At 39.8% G+C, this 12233-nt stretch overlaps 2 protein-coding genes across 2 annotated transcripts; both read right to left on the bottom strand.

The window, feature by feature from the left end:
* Positions 1–1849: 1849 nt before the first annotated feature.
* Positions 1850–2206, bottom strand: LOC122013525. Its single transcript, XM_042569796.1, has one exon. The coding sequence runs from the start codon at positions 2204–2206 to the stop codon at positions 1850–1852; it is 357 nt and encodes a 118-aa protein (XP_042425730.1).
* Positions 2207–2864: 658 nt separating this feature from the next.
* On the bottom strand, positions 2865–5731 carry LOC122017056 (40S ribosomal protein S3-3). Its single transcript, XM_042574529.1, has 6 exons — positions 5574–5731; positions 5325–5472; positions 5070–5241; positions 3613–3667; positions 3410–3541; positions 2865–3200 (listed from the first exon to the last, which is right to left on the bottom strand). Exons 1-6 carry the CDS (start codon positions 5601–5603, stop codon positions 3036–3038), a joined length of 702 nt encoding a protein of 233 aa, XP_042430463.1. The 5' UTR covers positions 5604–5731; the 3' UTR covers positions 2865–3035.
* Between the last annotated feature and the right edge of the window lie 6502 nt (positions 5732–12233).

Here is a 12233-nt window from a genome sequence, read left to right as displayed (position 1 = left end):
GTGACAGAGGGGGGCCCACCTGGCACAGGGTAATTGCCGAGGTGGTGGTCAAAGTCAAGGTGATCAACCCGACGGTGTCAAAAGGTTTGCATACGGTGGCCGAGCGAAGGATGGCTATAGCGACCGGTCGGAGCAATCAGGGTCCGATCAGCAAGAGACGACAAAGGTTAGTCAGGTAGTATGTGTCCGAGTAAGGCCAACCGTCTAGCTCGGATAATACGGTAAGACAATCATACGCTCAGTATGGAGCAGCAGGACGCTAAGGAGGCCGGAGAGCTTGTCCGAACGGGAGGGCATGCTATTATATAGTCACCGTAGGGAAGAGCAACTAAGGTCGACAAAGCGGAGGGATCTCGGCTGAGCGGCTAACCCGCTCGGCCAAGCAACAGGACCCTTGTCATCTCTCTGAAGCCGACGAAGCAGAGGAGTCCCGACCAAACGACTACCCCGTTCGGCCATGCAGCGGGACCATTGTTGTATCTCTCGATATTCTTCTGGGAGATAGTGCCGCTGACACGAAACATGGTCGACAGACAAATCATATGGCAAAAAACTTCTACTGTCTTGTCAGGGATATACATGCTCTGTTAAGATATGATGTCAGAGATACTTTCCTGACAGAGCCCTTCATAGGACATATTGGAGATCGTGCTCACGCTTTGAGAAGTGTCCACGTCGTCCACCAAGGCTCTATATAAAAAGGAGGTTCATCACCGGTAGAGGTACGTGTGATTACTGTTTACTTGTGCTTGTATTACTGTTGTTCCATTTTCCTTCTATATTTTCAATGACTGACTTGAGTATTGAAAGATCAACATCGAAAACCTCCTTCCTAACTTAATACTGACGTTATTTATTTTATAAAACAGAGCGCGTTCTACCGTCAGTCAACCTAACAACTATATCCATAACTTTCTATCCTCCTACTTTTGACAGGATCAACGTGCTTAGCTGCAATAGTGAGAGGTAGGATGGATTTTATATATAATAAAGATTTAAATCTTATTCAGGTAGGTCCATTACAATTGAAATGTTTAGAAATTTTATAACGTTGGTCTTGTAGTTTTGCGATTTACTTTAATAGTTGATAATAAACTTTTAAAAGATTCAATTAATCATCTCGGATATTTAGATTTAAAAAAAAAAATGAATTCATGTATACAAAATGGCTTTAAGAGTACCTATAATAGAAGCTCCTAACCAATTTGGGCGTGGCATAGGGGAGGGAATTCCCTTCGATCCTCCCTCAAGTTTTTGGAAGAAGCGGCTCCTTCTTTTTACTTTTTAATTAAAATATTTTTTAAATTTTAAATTAAAAAAATAATAAATTTTTTATTTAGATCTTTCAATTCAAATAATATAATTTATTTTTTAATTATTAATTTTATTTAATGATAATTTATGAATTTAAATTTTATTTATATAAAAAATAAAATATAATAAAAAAATATGGGACGATGGAAGAATTATTTTGAGTTTTTTTTTTAATAGTGAAGTGATATATGTGGTAGTACCGTAGTACCCATGTTAAGACATTCGCACCGTCCACTTTACAGTGAACTCACTCGCTCCCAGACAGTGAACCGATATATAGCTCTTATGACTGTCGATGCCTTAATGAAGCTTGATATCCAATATTACCATTTTAATGTCCACCTTTCTTTGTTCTACCGTAAGATTTTGGTAGGCATGACGAGGCAGCTCAAACCCGGAACTGGATCTCCCTCAAAACCATTTTTAGGAAGAAGATCAAAAGTTCTTGAGCAGAAACTAAATCATTTCATTCAAGAGAAATTACAAATTTACACAACAAACCTTTATATATATTAAGATACGATTCTTAATAAGATCAACGACTTGACAGAGGAAACCAACTATCTTGGAAGTAGGACTGATAGGAAATCATGAGAATAAGGAGGAGGAGGAGGAAACCAACACCCCAAGGCGATCCGCCAGCCCGATGGAGCGACTCCTTCTCCGGAAATGGAACCAAGAAAGAGAGCCCATCCGAGGAGAGCCAGTGAAGTACGATTAGCAACAGCAAAGGCGAGACGACGAGCAGGAACTTGAGCTGATAGAACACGCCCTCGAGGATCGCCTCGTAGCTGGTGTACCAGGAGACTCCGAGGAGGAGGAGGAGGGTGAGGAGGAAGAAGAGGAGGTGGAAAGGAAGAGGAGGGGATTGGGAGGCAGAAGCACTATACATTTTCCTTTCACTTTGCTAGGCGATATCATTGTTTGGCTCTGTGAGAGGAGTTCACACTTTATAGAGGAGAGTGATGTACAAAAGTAGTGAAATTTGAGATCGAAGATAAAAGAGAAAAACTGGGCGATTAAAATAGACTGATGGTGGGGAGACAATCGGCGAGCCTTGATTGGGCCTTGGGTGTAAATTATCATTAGTCGAGATCCTCGATATCTTAAAGTTTCTTGGATTTGGGGATTTGCAGTCGCAGGGCCGACCATGTTGGTAGATCTGGAATAAGGACAAGTTATTGGGTGACAATCATAGCAGTGAATTTATTAAATGCACATGGGTGTAGTTGTTACTTACACAGACAGGAATTATAACTCCTTTGCTGCAACCTGACCTCACAGTTGGTCCTGGCTTAAGTGAGAAAATGCTGAGTCAAAATATTATAGTGTACAAATCAATTTTTTTAAGAGAAATACACTTTCTGCATTAGTATTAAAAATAAAAATATTTTTCGGTAAAATGTGTTTTAAAGAAAAAGTAGCTTTCTAAAATATTCATTTGTATTTGTATTCTTTTTTAAAATCTGTTAACTATGATTTGTTATATCGCACCAGGTGTCAAAAAAGATATTTTGAGAAAACATAACAAGACATAAAGGAAGAGCATATTTTCTGGAAAGAAAGATTAAATGCAAATGAACCCAAAAAAAAACAAGAGTAGTTTGGAAGATGACAGTCAAAATCACAAGTATAAATAGGCCTCCTTACTACAATTTATGTTGTGAAGCCATAACAGGGTAAGTCCTCTAGTAAAACTCATCCGCAGCAAACACTCATCATCATGCAATGGGTATCTCTGCAGGCACCAACAGGGCTGGCCTCACGTATTCGTCTTCATCCTTTGGTGGATGGATAGTGACGAGATCCGGGAGAGGAGTGGTTGGCCCTTGCTTCCCCTTGGGATCCCAATCCAGCATAATTTTCACCTTGATTCCAAGGACACCCTAAACATTCAAGGGGAAGAAGATTGATTATGTGGATATATACTCAATTCAAATCATAAATATTTGCTACTTGCATTCAATGTCAGAACTGAAATCGTATTAGCAGGTGTGAAATAGATTGGTCCATTCTATTTACTACTTGCATTCTTTTTAGAATCTAAAATCCTTGTAATCAGTGTAAAATAGATTGGTGCATTTCAGATACTAACCTGTCTAAGGAGAACATGCCTCACTGCAGAGTCAATGTATTCCTTTACAGGCTGACCAGAAGAAATCATGTATCCATCTTTGAACTTCATGGATTTAGCTCGCTGGGCCCTGAGTTTTCCACTAACGATTACCTGGAAAAAAAACATGGGCTTAATAAGCATTCATTGGTAGGTAGATGGATCTCAATGATAAATTTGTATACCTCACATCCCTTAGCACCACTCTCCATGACAAACCTCAAGACGCCATAACAGGCCCTGAGAGAAGGCACAAGTGAATGAGACACTGTTTTCATGCTAAATGATCATCCACGAGATACATTGATGTGGGAAAGATACATAAAACATTGACACAAAAAAACATAAGAAAAACTAGAAAAAAATGACAAGCAATTATACTGCTTCTGAAACTAGCAATCGACGACAAGTTAAACAACTAAATGAAGTTTCAGCAGAACTGATAAAAGAATGTAATAAAATCTTCAACACCACCAGAAGTCATATTGCTTTTGGCTTGTCCACAATTTGAACATTAGATCAATAAAAATATAGATCACAAAGATTAAATAAATTTATAGCTAGAGATCAAGTCATAAAAATTTAAACCTACAAAAAAGAATCATAAAATGTAAAATTGGATTAAAAAAATCTAAAACAAGAATGGCACATGCAATCATCAGATGACTCTGCCAACAGCAAGATAGCATGTCTAAAAGATAACCATTATGCTAATTTTAAAAAACACAAGTGTATGCAAACAAATATATCTGCTTAATCAAGAGATAACTCATATCTAAGCAGCTACATTTTTCTTAAGTGAATCAGATTAAATTACCTCTGATTAAATGAATCCTAAAAAGTAGAAGCAATAAATTATTCACATTACATGGAAAACAGAAAGCATTCTAAAAGAACATCAGGCTTGAAAAAATGTAGAAGCATCATGTTGTCAGAGGCTTTAATTGAAAGCTCATGATGGTTACTAAGCAACCTATAGTCATCTTCTTACACAGAGTTGGCAATAAGCAACCTATTTTCTGTAAATGACAGACATAACCAAACAAAATCAAAATAAGTTGACAGGCAACCATGCAATCTGGAAAAATCTACAGGATGCCAAACAAATTCGGATGCAAGCATAATATGGTTGTAGAACAAAATTGAAACAATGTATAGTCATCAATAAGTCCACAAATATGTTAACAGGAACTTTAATAATTAGATCAAGGTCATGATCAAGATTGCATAATCGACAATCTCAAAATTGCCACCTAATGATTATAAGTTAGTGTTACAATAAACAATTAGCTTCCTACATCCACTGAAGTGTGTGAAGACCCAACAAACCAATAATTGGAATTGAAATGTTCTGGAAAATAGTACTATGTGGTTACACAAAAAAACAACAACATATAGTTGCAACATAAACAACCTCAGATGACCATTAGCCATAGACTTCATCATATAAGCACAGCAATCTGAATTGGTAAGCAGAAACGTGGACAAACTTATATGAAGAAATGTTTTCGGCCAAAAGTCGTCCAGAATTATGATGTAATACTAGAAGTCTAATTGGGCACACAATGTAGGTAAGTAAACAATAAATAGATTACCCTTGTCAAACTTTGGTTTGAAACCAAGAGTGAAATGGGATACCAACCTGCGAACAGCAAGGCCACCAAGAAGCTTGTAACGCAGCGATTCAGCTTGAGCAATGGCACAGAGTCCCCTGTTGTTTACTTTCTCAGCGTAGAGCTCCACACCATTCTCAGGAAATTTGAATCTTTTCTGGACCACCGATGTTAACTCCCTGATTCTTCTGCCCTTCTCACCTGAATCACCAATCGATAGGCAATCAGAAGCGAGATCTCACTCGTAAACAGGAACAGATTCCAAAATCAGGGAGAAAAATCACCAAGGACGTTCTGAGTACGGGTTGCCCGGATAATGATCTCGGTTCGCATGGGCGTAACCCTAACCTCGACACCAGAATAACCATCCTCAGCAAGTTCTCTCGTCAGGACCTCATTCAACTCAGCAAAGAACACTCCGTCCGCTACGAACTGTAACACGACGGAGAGAATCCACCAAAATAACCAATTTTAGCGCGAGGGATCAAAACGAAATAGTGAAAAGAGAATATTCAGATCCCAGAAAGGCCAACCTTGCGCTTCTTGCTCATCTGGGTCGCCATGGCAATCGCACTCGCACCTCCGCCTACACGCTCTGGTAAATGTTGCGATCCTCAGGAAACGCAACCCTAGCAACGGAGCGCACGGCGCTGATGCGGTATTAAATATGAGTTGGGTGGCAGGATCCAACGGTCCGAAGGAGACAACGATAAGACAAACGGTTTTGGGGGATAATGGGAGTTACGGATAATAAGAACCGTCGGATGAATGATATGCCCCGTCATAAGTGAATCAGAACCGTTATTTTCACCATAGTGCTTTTATGTATTGTATTTTAAAAGCAAAATTTTTAAGGAGAAAAATTTATTTCGTTCACAGAATTTTACAATTTCGCGGCCGGTCAGTTACATAGAGCGAGGAAGGCAAAAGAGATTTTAGAATATCGGTGACCTTCGGGTGTAATTAAACTAGTAGAATCGAGTCGAGCAAATTCGAACTTCGATGTCAACTCGGTTCGTTTTCCTCTAAACTCGAGTTCGGCTTGATTTGATTTGAATTTTAATTCTTACGTGAGTTTACTTTGTAATGAAATTATATATATATATAGAGAGAGAGAGAGAAATTTTAGCCTGCGGTACAATTCTTGTAGTTTTACTGCGGTACTTGCCACGTCAGCGAGTCTTTATATCTGCACCTACGAAGAAATCTAGGCCTGGACCGATCAGGTTCCAACCTGATCGGTCTGGGCCTCTCCTGATCGGTCTGGGGGACCGATCAGGTTGGAGCCTGATCGGTCCACAGACCGATCAGGAAAGGCCCGATCAGGAGAGGCCCAGACCGATCAGGTTGGAGCCTGATCGGTCCAGGCCGATCAGAGGAGAGAAGCGTTGATTTTTTTTGTGTTTTCTCGCTGACGTGGCAAGTACCGCAGCAAAATCGTAAGAATTGCACCGCAGGCTAAAATTTCTATATATATATATAACCGAATAATTTTTTAAAAATCAAAACTCAAATAACTCAAGCAACTGGGCTCGTTTACCACTTAATCGGGTCTCCAAGGCCATGATATCATCATAAAATATTCATATTATCATTCAAATACTGGGCAGTTTAATTTTTAATTATGATATATTTATTTAAAAAATAAATTAAATGAAGAACGTAATCAAAAGAATACTAGACTTTTAGATTGATCAACATGTACTTCTAATTTATTCTAATGATCGAATAAAAACTTTTATAAGATAAAATTGATCATCTTAAAAATAATTAATGAGGCTAACTCATTTAATCCGTGTATAATTTAATAATTTAAAAATGAAAGTACTTAATGTAAGTACAACTGGCTCTTTTTTTTATGGCCTTGGTGACCTATTTAGAAAATTGACATGTGATTTAATAATTTTTAAAAAATAGAATGTATAATTTAAGCATTTAAGAATTTCAGATGTTACAAATTTATAATTCTATAATTAATTAAATCTAATGCCTTAAAAATTAACTGTTGATCCTAAGAAAAAATAGCACCTTGTCTCGGAACACCAATGAACAAACCACATATGACTAGACATAGTAGTCATCGTGGGCGTCAATTATCTAATGATAATGAGGATGGGTAGAAAGATCCGTTAGAATTTAGATAGAAGAAGATGAAAAAGAAAGAAAGTTAGAATGATTACCAAAGGTTTTCTGGAACAGCGGAGGTGGAGGAAGAGGAACGAAAAGGGGATGTTTAGGATTTTTGATACATGTGTTTGCGTACCTGAGGACATAGGAGAGGATTACCTTTTACAGAGTGATAGTTATTTCCTATGTTTTCCACATGTCTTGAGATCCGCATGATTATTAATTGTTTTCTGAAATTAAGATCACCATGGAGTTGAGAGCTATTGGTAGTCATGGCCGAATGGATTAAGGGAACGACTTAACTCTTCCTTGACTTCGCTCGCTAGCTCAACAGGACTATTGACCTCCTTATCGACGTTGCACTCTATGATTATATCCCGAATCATAAGTCTCCCTTTCAAGTCTAGTTGAAAGAGGCGGGAGTTCGACTAACACTACAAAAAATTTGATATTTTACAACACTTAAAAGACAATGTCGTATTTTTAAAAACATTTTTATTTCTTTTTTATAATGCTTTTAGTGAAAAACATTGTCTATATTTTATATTTCTTATTAAAGACAACGTTTTTTTACCTAATTGTTGTCTATTAGTATTTTTTTTTAGATCCAAGACAATGCTTTTTAAAAAGTGTTATATATGAGAATTTTTTATATCTAAAACAATAGTGACCTAACATCCAAAACCTTCTGTTCACGAAAAAAATTCATCTCCGCCTAAACTCTCCTCATCACCTTCTCCACCACTCCTCCATGTTGGCCGCCACCAAGCCTCCTCTGTTACTCCTCCATGCAGGTAGCGACCAAGCCTCTTCCGCCACTCGTCCATGCCTCCAACGACCTAGCTATTGGGACTTTGATCACTGACTAGAGAGGGTTGAATAGCCAATCACTTACATCATTCGCTTTCCTACACTTGTTAGCACAGCGGAAATACAAAATAACAAGTATGTGTTGGTGCAGGGTGCACTAACGGTCTAACTTAGGTTTTGATGAATGACAAAGTAAGTTAAGTTAGGTTTAATGTGATCTAATGATTTAACTAAGTGTGCAAGAGAAGTCTAGATAGGTCGACGGACTGACCGGATATCTAACAAAAATCCATTTAGGTCAACAAGCTGACTGGATAGCTAGTACGAAATCCAGATAGGTCGACGGACTGACCAAATATCTGGCACAGTCCAGCTTTGTCAACGGGTCGATCGGATAGCTGGTATGAAGTCCAGATAGGTCGACGGGCGGATCTGATATCTGGCACGAAGTCCAGCTTGATTAACGGGCCGACCGGATAGCTGACATGAAGTCCAGATAGGTCGATGGGCTGACCGGATGTCTAACAAAGTGGTAAGTTAAGGTAAGTTACTGGAGGAGAGTGACTTGGTGAGAACGCATTCCCATTTGAGGGAATAGTAGGCGTCGATCCAACTTAGATCCATTTGGGAAATCTAAGTTGAGATCTTGACTAGATTCTGGTCTCTAACACTTGTTTTACAAGATAATATAAGTTTTATTGTCTCAGACTAACTTTATTACTATTCTAGACTATAATTGTTCTAACACTTGTTTTGCAAGATAATATAAGTTTTATTGTCTCGGACTAACTTTATTTTGCAGGAAATAAAAAAGGTAGATCCGCTACCTTAGCGGCCCCCCTAGTGCCGGCCCCACGGATATGGAGGGAGGTTCATGCAGGTACACAGGCCATAGGCGCATGGCGGGGTAAACCCCAGGTCGTCAGTTCCTGAGAATCGACCCCTGGCCATTACGCCAGAGATACCATGCGCCCACCGTCTGTGCTACGCCCTGGGGGCTATTTTGCAGGAAATAAAAGCTCCTAGAAAAGTTGATCCAAGCACCCGGAAGGGATCGGGGCACCCGGAATGCCCAAAATCTATCTTATCGCCAGCTTGGAGCACGTTGATTGGATGGCTACCATCACAGTCCAAGCGCCCAAAAGGGATCCAGGCACCCAGAACTGTCTATATAAGCAACCTTCCACCAGGAGCAAAATATATAATTTCTCTCTGCAACTGCTTTCTTGCCCGTTGCTCCAAAGATGCTTCTGTGATGCTGTAAAGCTTCTCCGACAACCTGCAACTCAGTTTTTATTTTCCTTGTTGTCGGTAACTTTATTTTATAGTTCTTATACTTATTGTGTAACTCTTTTGCGAACTATTAGTGGATTGCCCAACAAACGCACTCTCATGTGCGGGCCTTGGAGTAGAAGTCGATGAAGGCTCCGAACCAAGTAAAACTTGGTGTGTTAGAGTTATTTTCGTTATTATTTTCCGCTGCGTACATTGACTCTGTAACGACCCGCCTTCTACTAACTAGGTTGTGAGGCCGATCGTCACATTAATCTGTGCTAGCTATTCCATGACCATCATTAAATCTAAGTGCGGAAGCTGTACTAATTAAAATGTTGCTAAACTACTAATATTTCTTGATTCTATACATGCTAAGGGGTATAATCTAACTATTCATGTCATATTTTACCTCCCCCATGGTCAAGGAACTGAACTAAAGGCTTCCCAGCAAATTTCAGACCTCCCAATCGATCCACAGATCGATTGGAATGGTTGAATCGATCCAGTGATCGATTCAGCCGGCTACTGTATGCGGGACTTGGGTTGGATCGATCCAGTGATCGATCCAGCACGCTATTGTGCTCGGGGCGATATTCTGGATCGATCGGCTGATCGATCCAGTCTGGCCAATCGATCCAGTGATCGATCCCGAGCCTTCTGTTCGCGGCAGAATTCGCTGGATCGATCGGCTGATCGATCCAGAGGCCTACTGTTCGCGAGACAAGTTGCCCAGTCGATCCCTCGATCGATTGGAAACTCACGAATCGATCAGCTGATCGATTCGAGTTTCTGATTTCGTGCCAAAGGTCTGATTTCAGTACTGCTTCGTGCCTCATTCACATTACAAGGTCTAAACTAAATGTCAAACATTCTAACATCACAAAAAAATTAGTGTTCTAAACATGATAGGATGCATAATTAACTAATTCATGACACTTAACATACGAAGGTGCAAAATGACAAAATGCTAAAAGGTTCTAATGCTTAAACGCAAGCTTGCTGAAATTCCCTAAGATCTCTATTCCAAGTTCCATCCACACACATCTTCGTAGCATTGCCCTCCAGCCTCCGCTAGTCCATTTTTCCTTTACCTTTATATGCAGTATAAGGAAAAAGTATCTGTAAGCTTGAGAGCTTAGTAAGAAACCATCTACCTCACTAAAACATGCAAGCGATGCAATTCATGGTTTCAAAACATGCTATTTGTAAAGAACATACTGAATATGCTAAACATGGCATACTGAAATCACTACACATGAATACTAAAACATGGCATACAGGTTCATAAGATGTGGAAATCAAAACTGATCATCAGACTATCACATGCCTCCATAAGGAAACTAAACAGAGCATGGACTGAACTAAGATGATGCTAAACTATTGCTAGAGTTGTACTACTTTCACATAGCTATTTTGTGAGGTTCTGAAAACTAATTACATAATAAGTGAAAATACATAATCATGCTGCTGTTTGGGCCCGACAACTGTAATTTGCTGTGCGCGCATCCCTAACTAGAACCGGGTTTGCAAGTCCCGAATTTAGTAGGGTTACTAGGTTAGCTGAACCTAGGGACGACTATGGGAGCCCAACCCAATGGATATCTAATCCAGTACAGTGCCACTGAGAAAGTAAAATACTGAACATAAGCTAATAATTCTTGTCTTGCTTTTACTAGGTTGTCTAAACCTAGAACTAGGTTATCTAACCTAGAGGCGACTGTGGGAGCCCACCCATTGGGCATCTAGTCCTATAAAAGCTGGAGCAAGACTAAATAAGCTATAAAATGCTTCTATTGCATTTATCTAAGTTACTAAAATGCCTAAGTTGCATTTTTCTGTGCTAAACATTTAATCGAACACTTGGTATGCGCTAATTCGCATCCTTTGTGTCGATAGTCTACATATTACTAAACTAAGACATGGAATTCACACGAATACCTCGTACGCTCATTTTCTTACGATTCTAATCGCTAGATTTCCGGAGGAGACGATCCTTTCGACGATCTTCTCGCGTCTATGCGTTCCTCTCGCGGAGGGGAGCGTCCTCGTGTCGAAGTCGTCGCCGGAAAGTGCCCTTGGGCGGAACCCTAGCCTTCCTTGTGGTGTGGCACCGAGAGAGGAAGAAAAGAGAGGTGGGCGGCGGTGAGGTTTTGAGGAGAGGAAAATCACGATCCCAATAACCCTTCACTTAATTATTTCTTATTTATATTAAGTGATCTAATTCGCCCCAACTCCAACTTAAATAAAATTGATTCCCTTTCCTTTCAGCACGGCCCTGCTGGGTTCACTTGGTTACTAGAGTCACCCTATAACACATAGAGTTCACTAGGTCCCGGGTTCAATTCCCGCGTAGGTCATTTTCGTTCTCTATTTATTTTTGCTACTTCCGCTATTCTAAAAATTCCATAAAAATATCCTAAAATTCCAGAAAAATCATAAAATATTTCTAAAATAATTTTGAGAATTTTCGGTCGTTACAATCCCCCATACCTTATAAAAAGTTCGTCCTCGAACTTAGAATAACTCTAGGTACCTCTGTCTCATACTGGCTTCTGTCTCCCAAGTTGCCTCTTCTGTTGTGTGATTTTGCCAAATGACCTTTACTAATGGTACCTCCTTATTCCGTAATTTCTTAACTGCTCGATCTACTATCTGAGTAGGTCGACTGTCATAGCTGAGGTCTTCGCGGACTTGTACCAGCTGGGGCTCAATCACCTGGGTGGCATCTGGGATATGCTTCTTCAGCATAGAGACATGAAATACATTGTGGACAGCTGACATTTCCTGAGGTAGCTCTAGCTCATATGCTACTCTGCCCACTCTTCTAGTGATAAGGTATGGTCCAACATATCTGGGACTTAGTTTGCCCTTCTTCCCAAAACGCATTACTCCTTTCATGGGAGCTACTCTGAGGAACACTGAATCCCCGACTGAAAACTCTAAGGGTCTGCGCCGTGTATCAGCATAGCTTTTCTAGCGGC

Source organism: Zingiber officinale, chromosome 8B (genome assembly GCF_018446385.1).
Source record: "Zingiber officinale cultivar Zhangliang chromosome 8B, Zo_v1.1, whole genome shotgun sequence".
Classification (NCBI taxonomy): Eukaryota; Viridiplantae; Streptophyta; class Magnoliopsida; order Zingiberales; family Zingiberaceae; genus Zingiber; species Zingiber officinale.
Note: the sequence above shows the minus strand (reverse complement) of the source record. Positions and strands in the feature narration are given on the sequence as shown.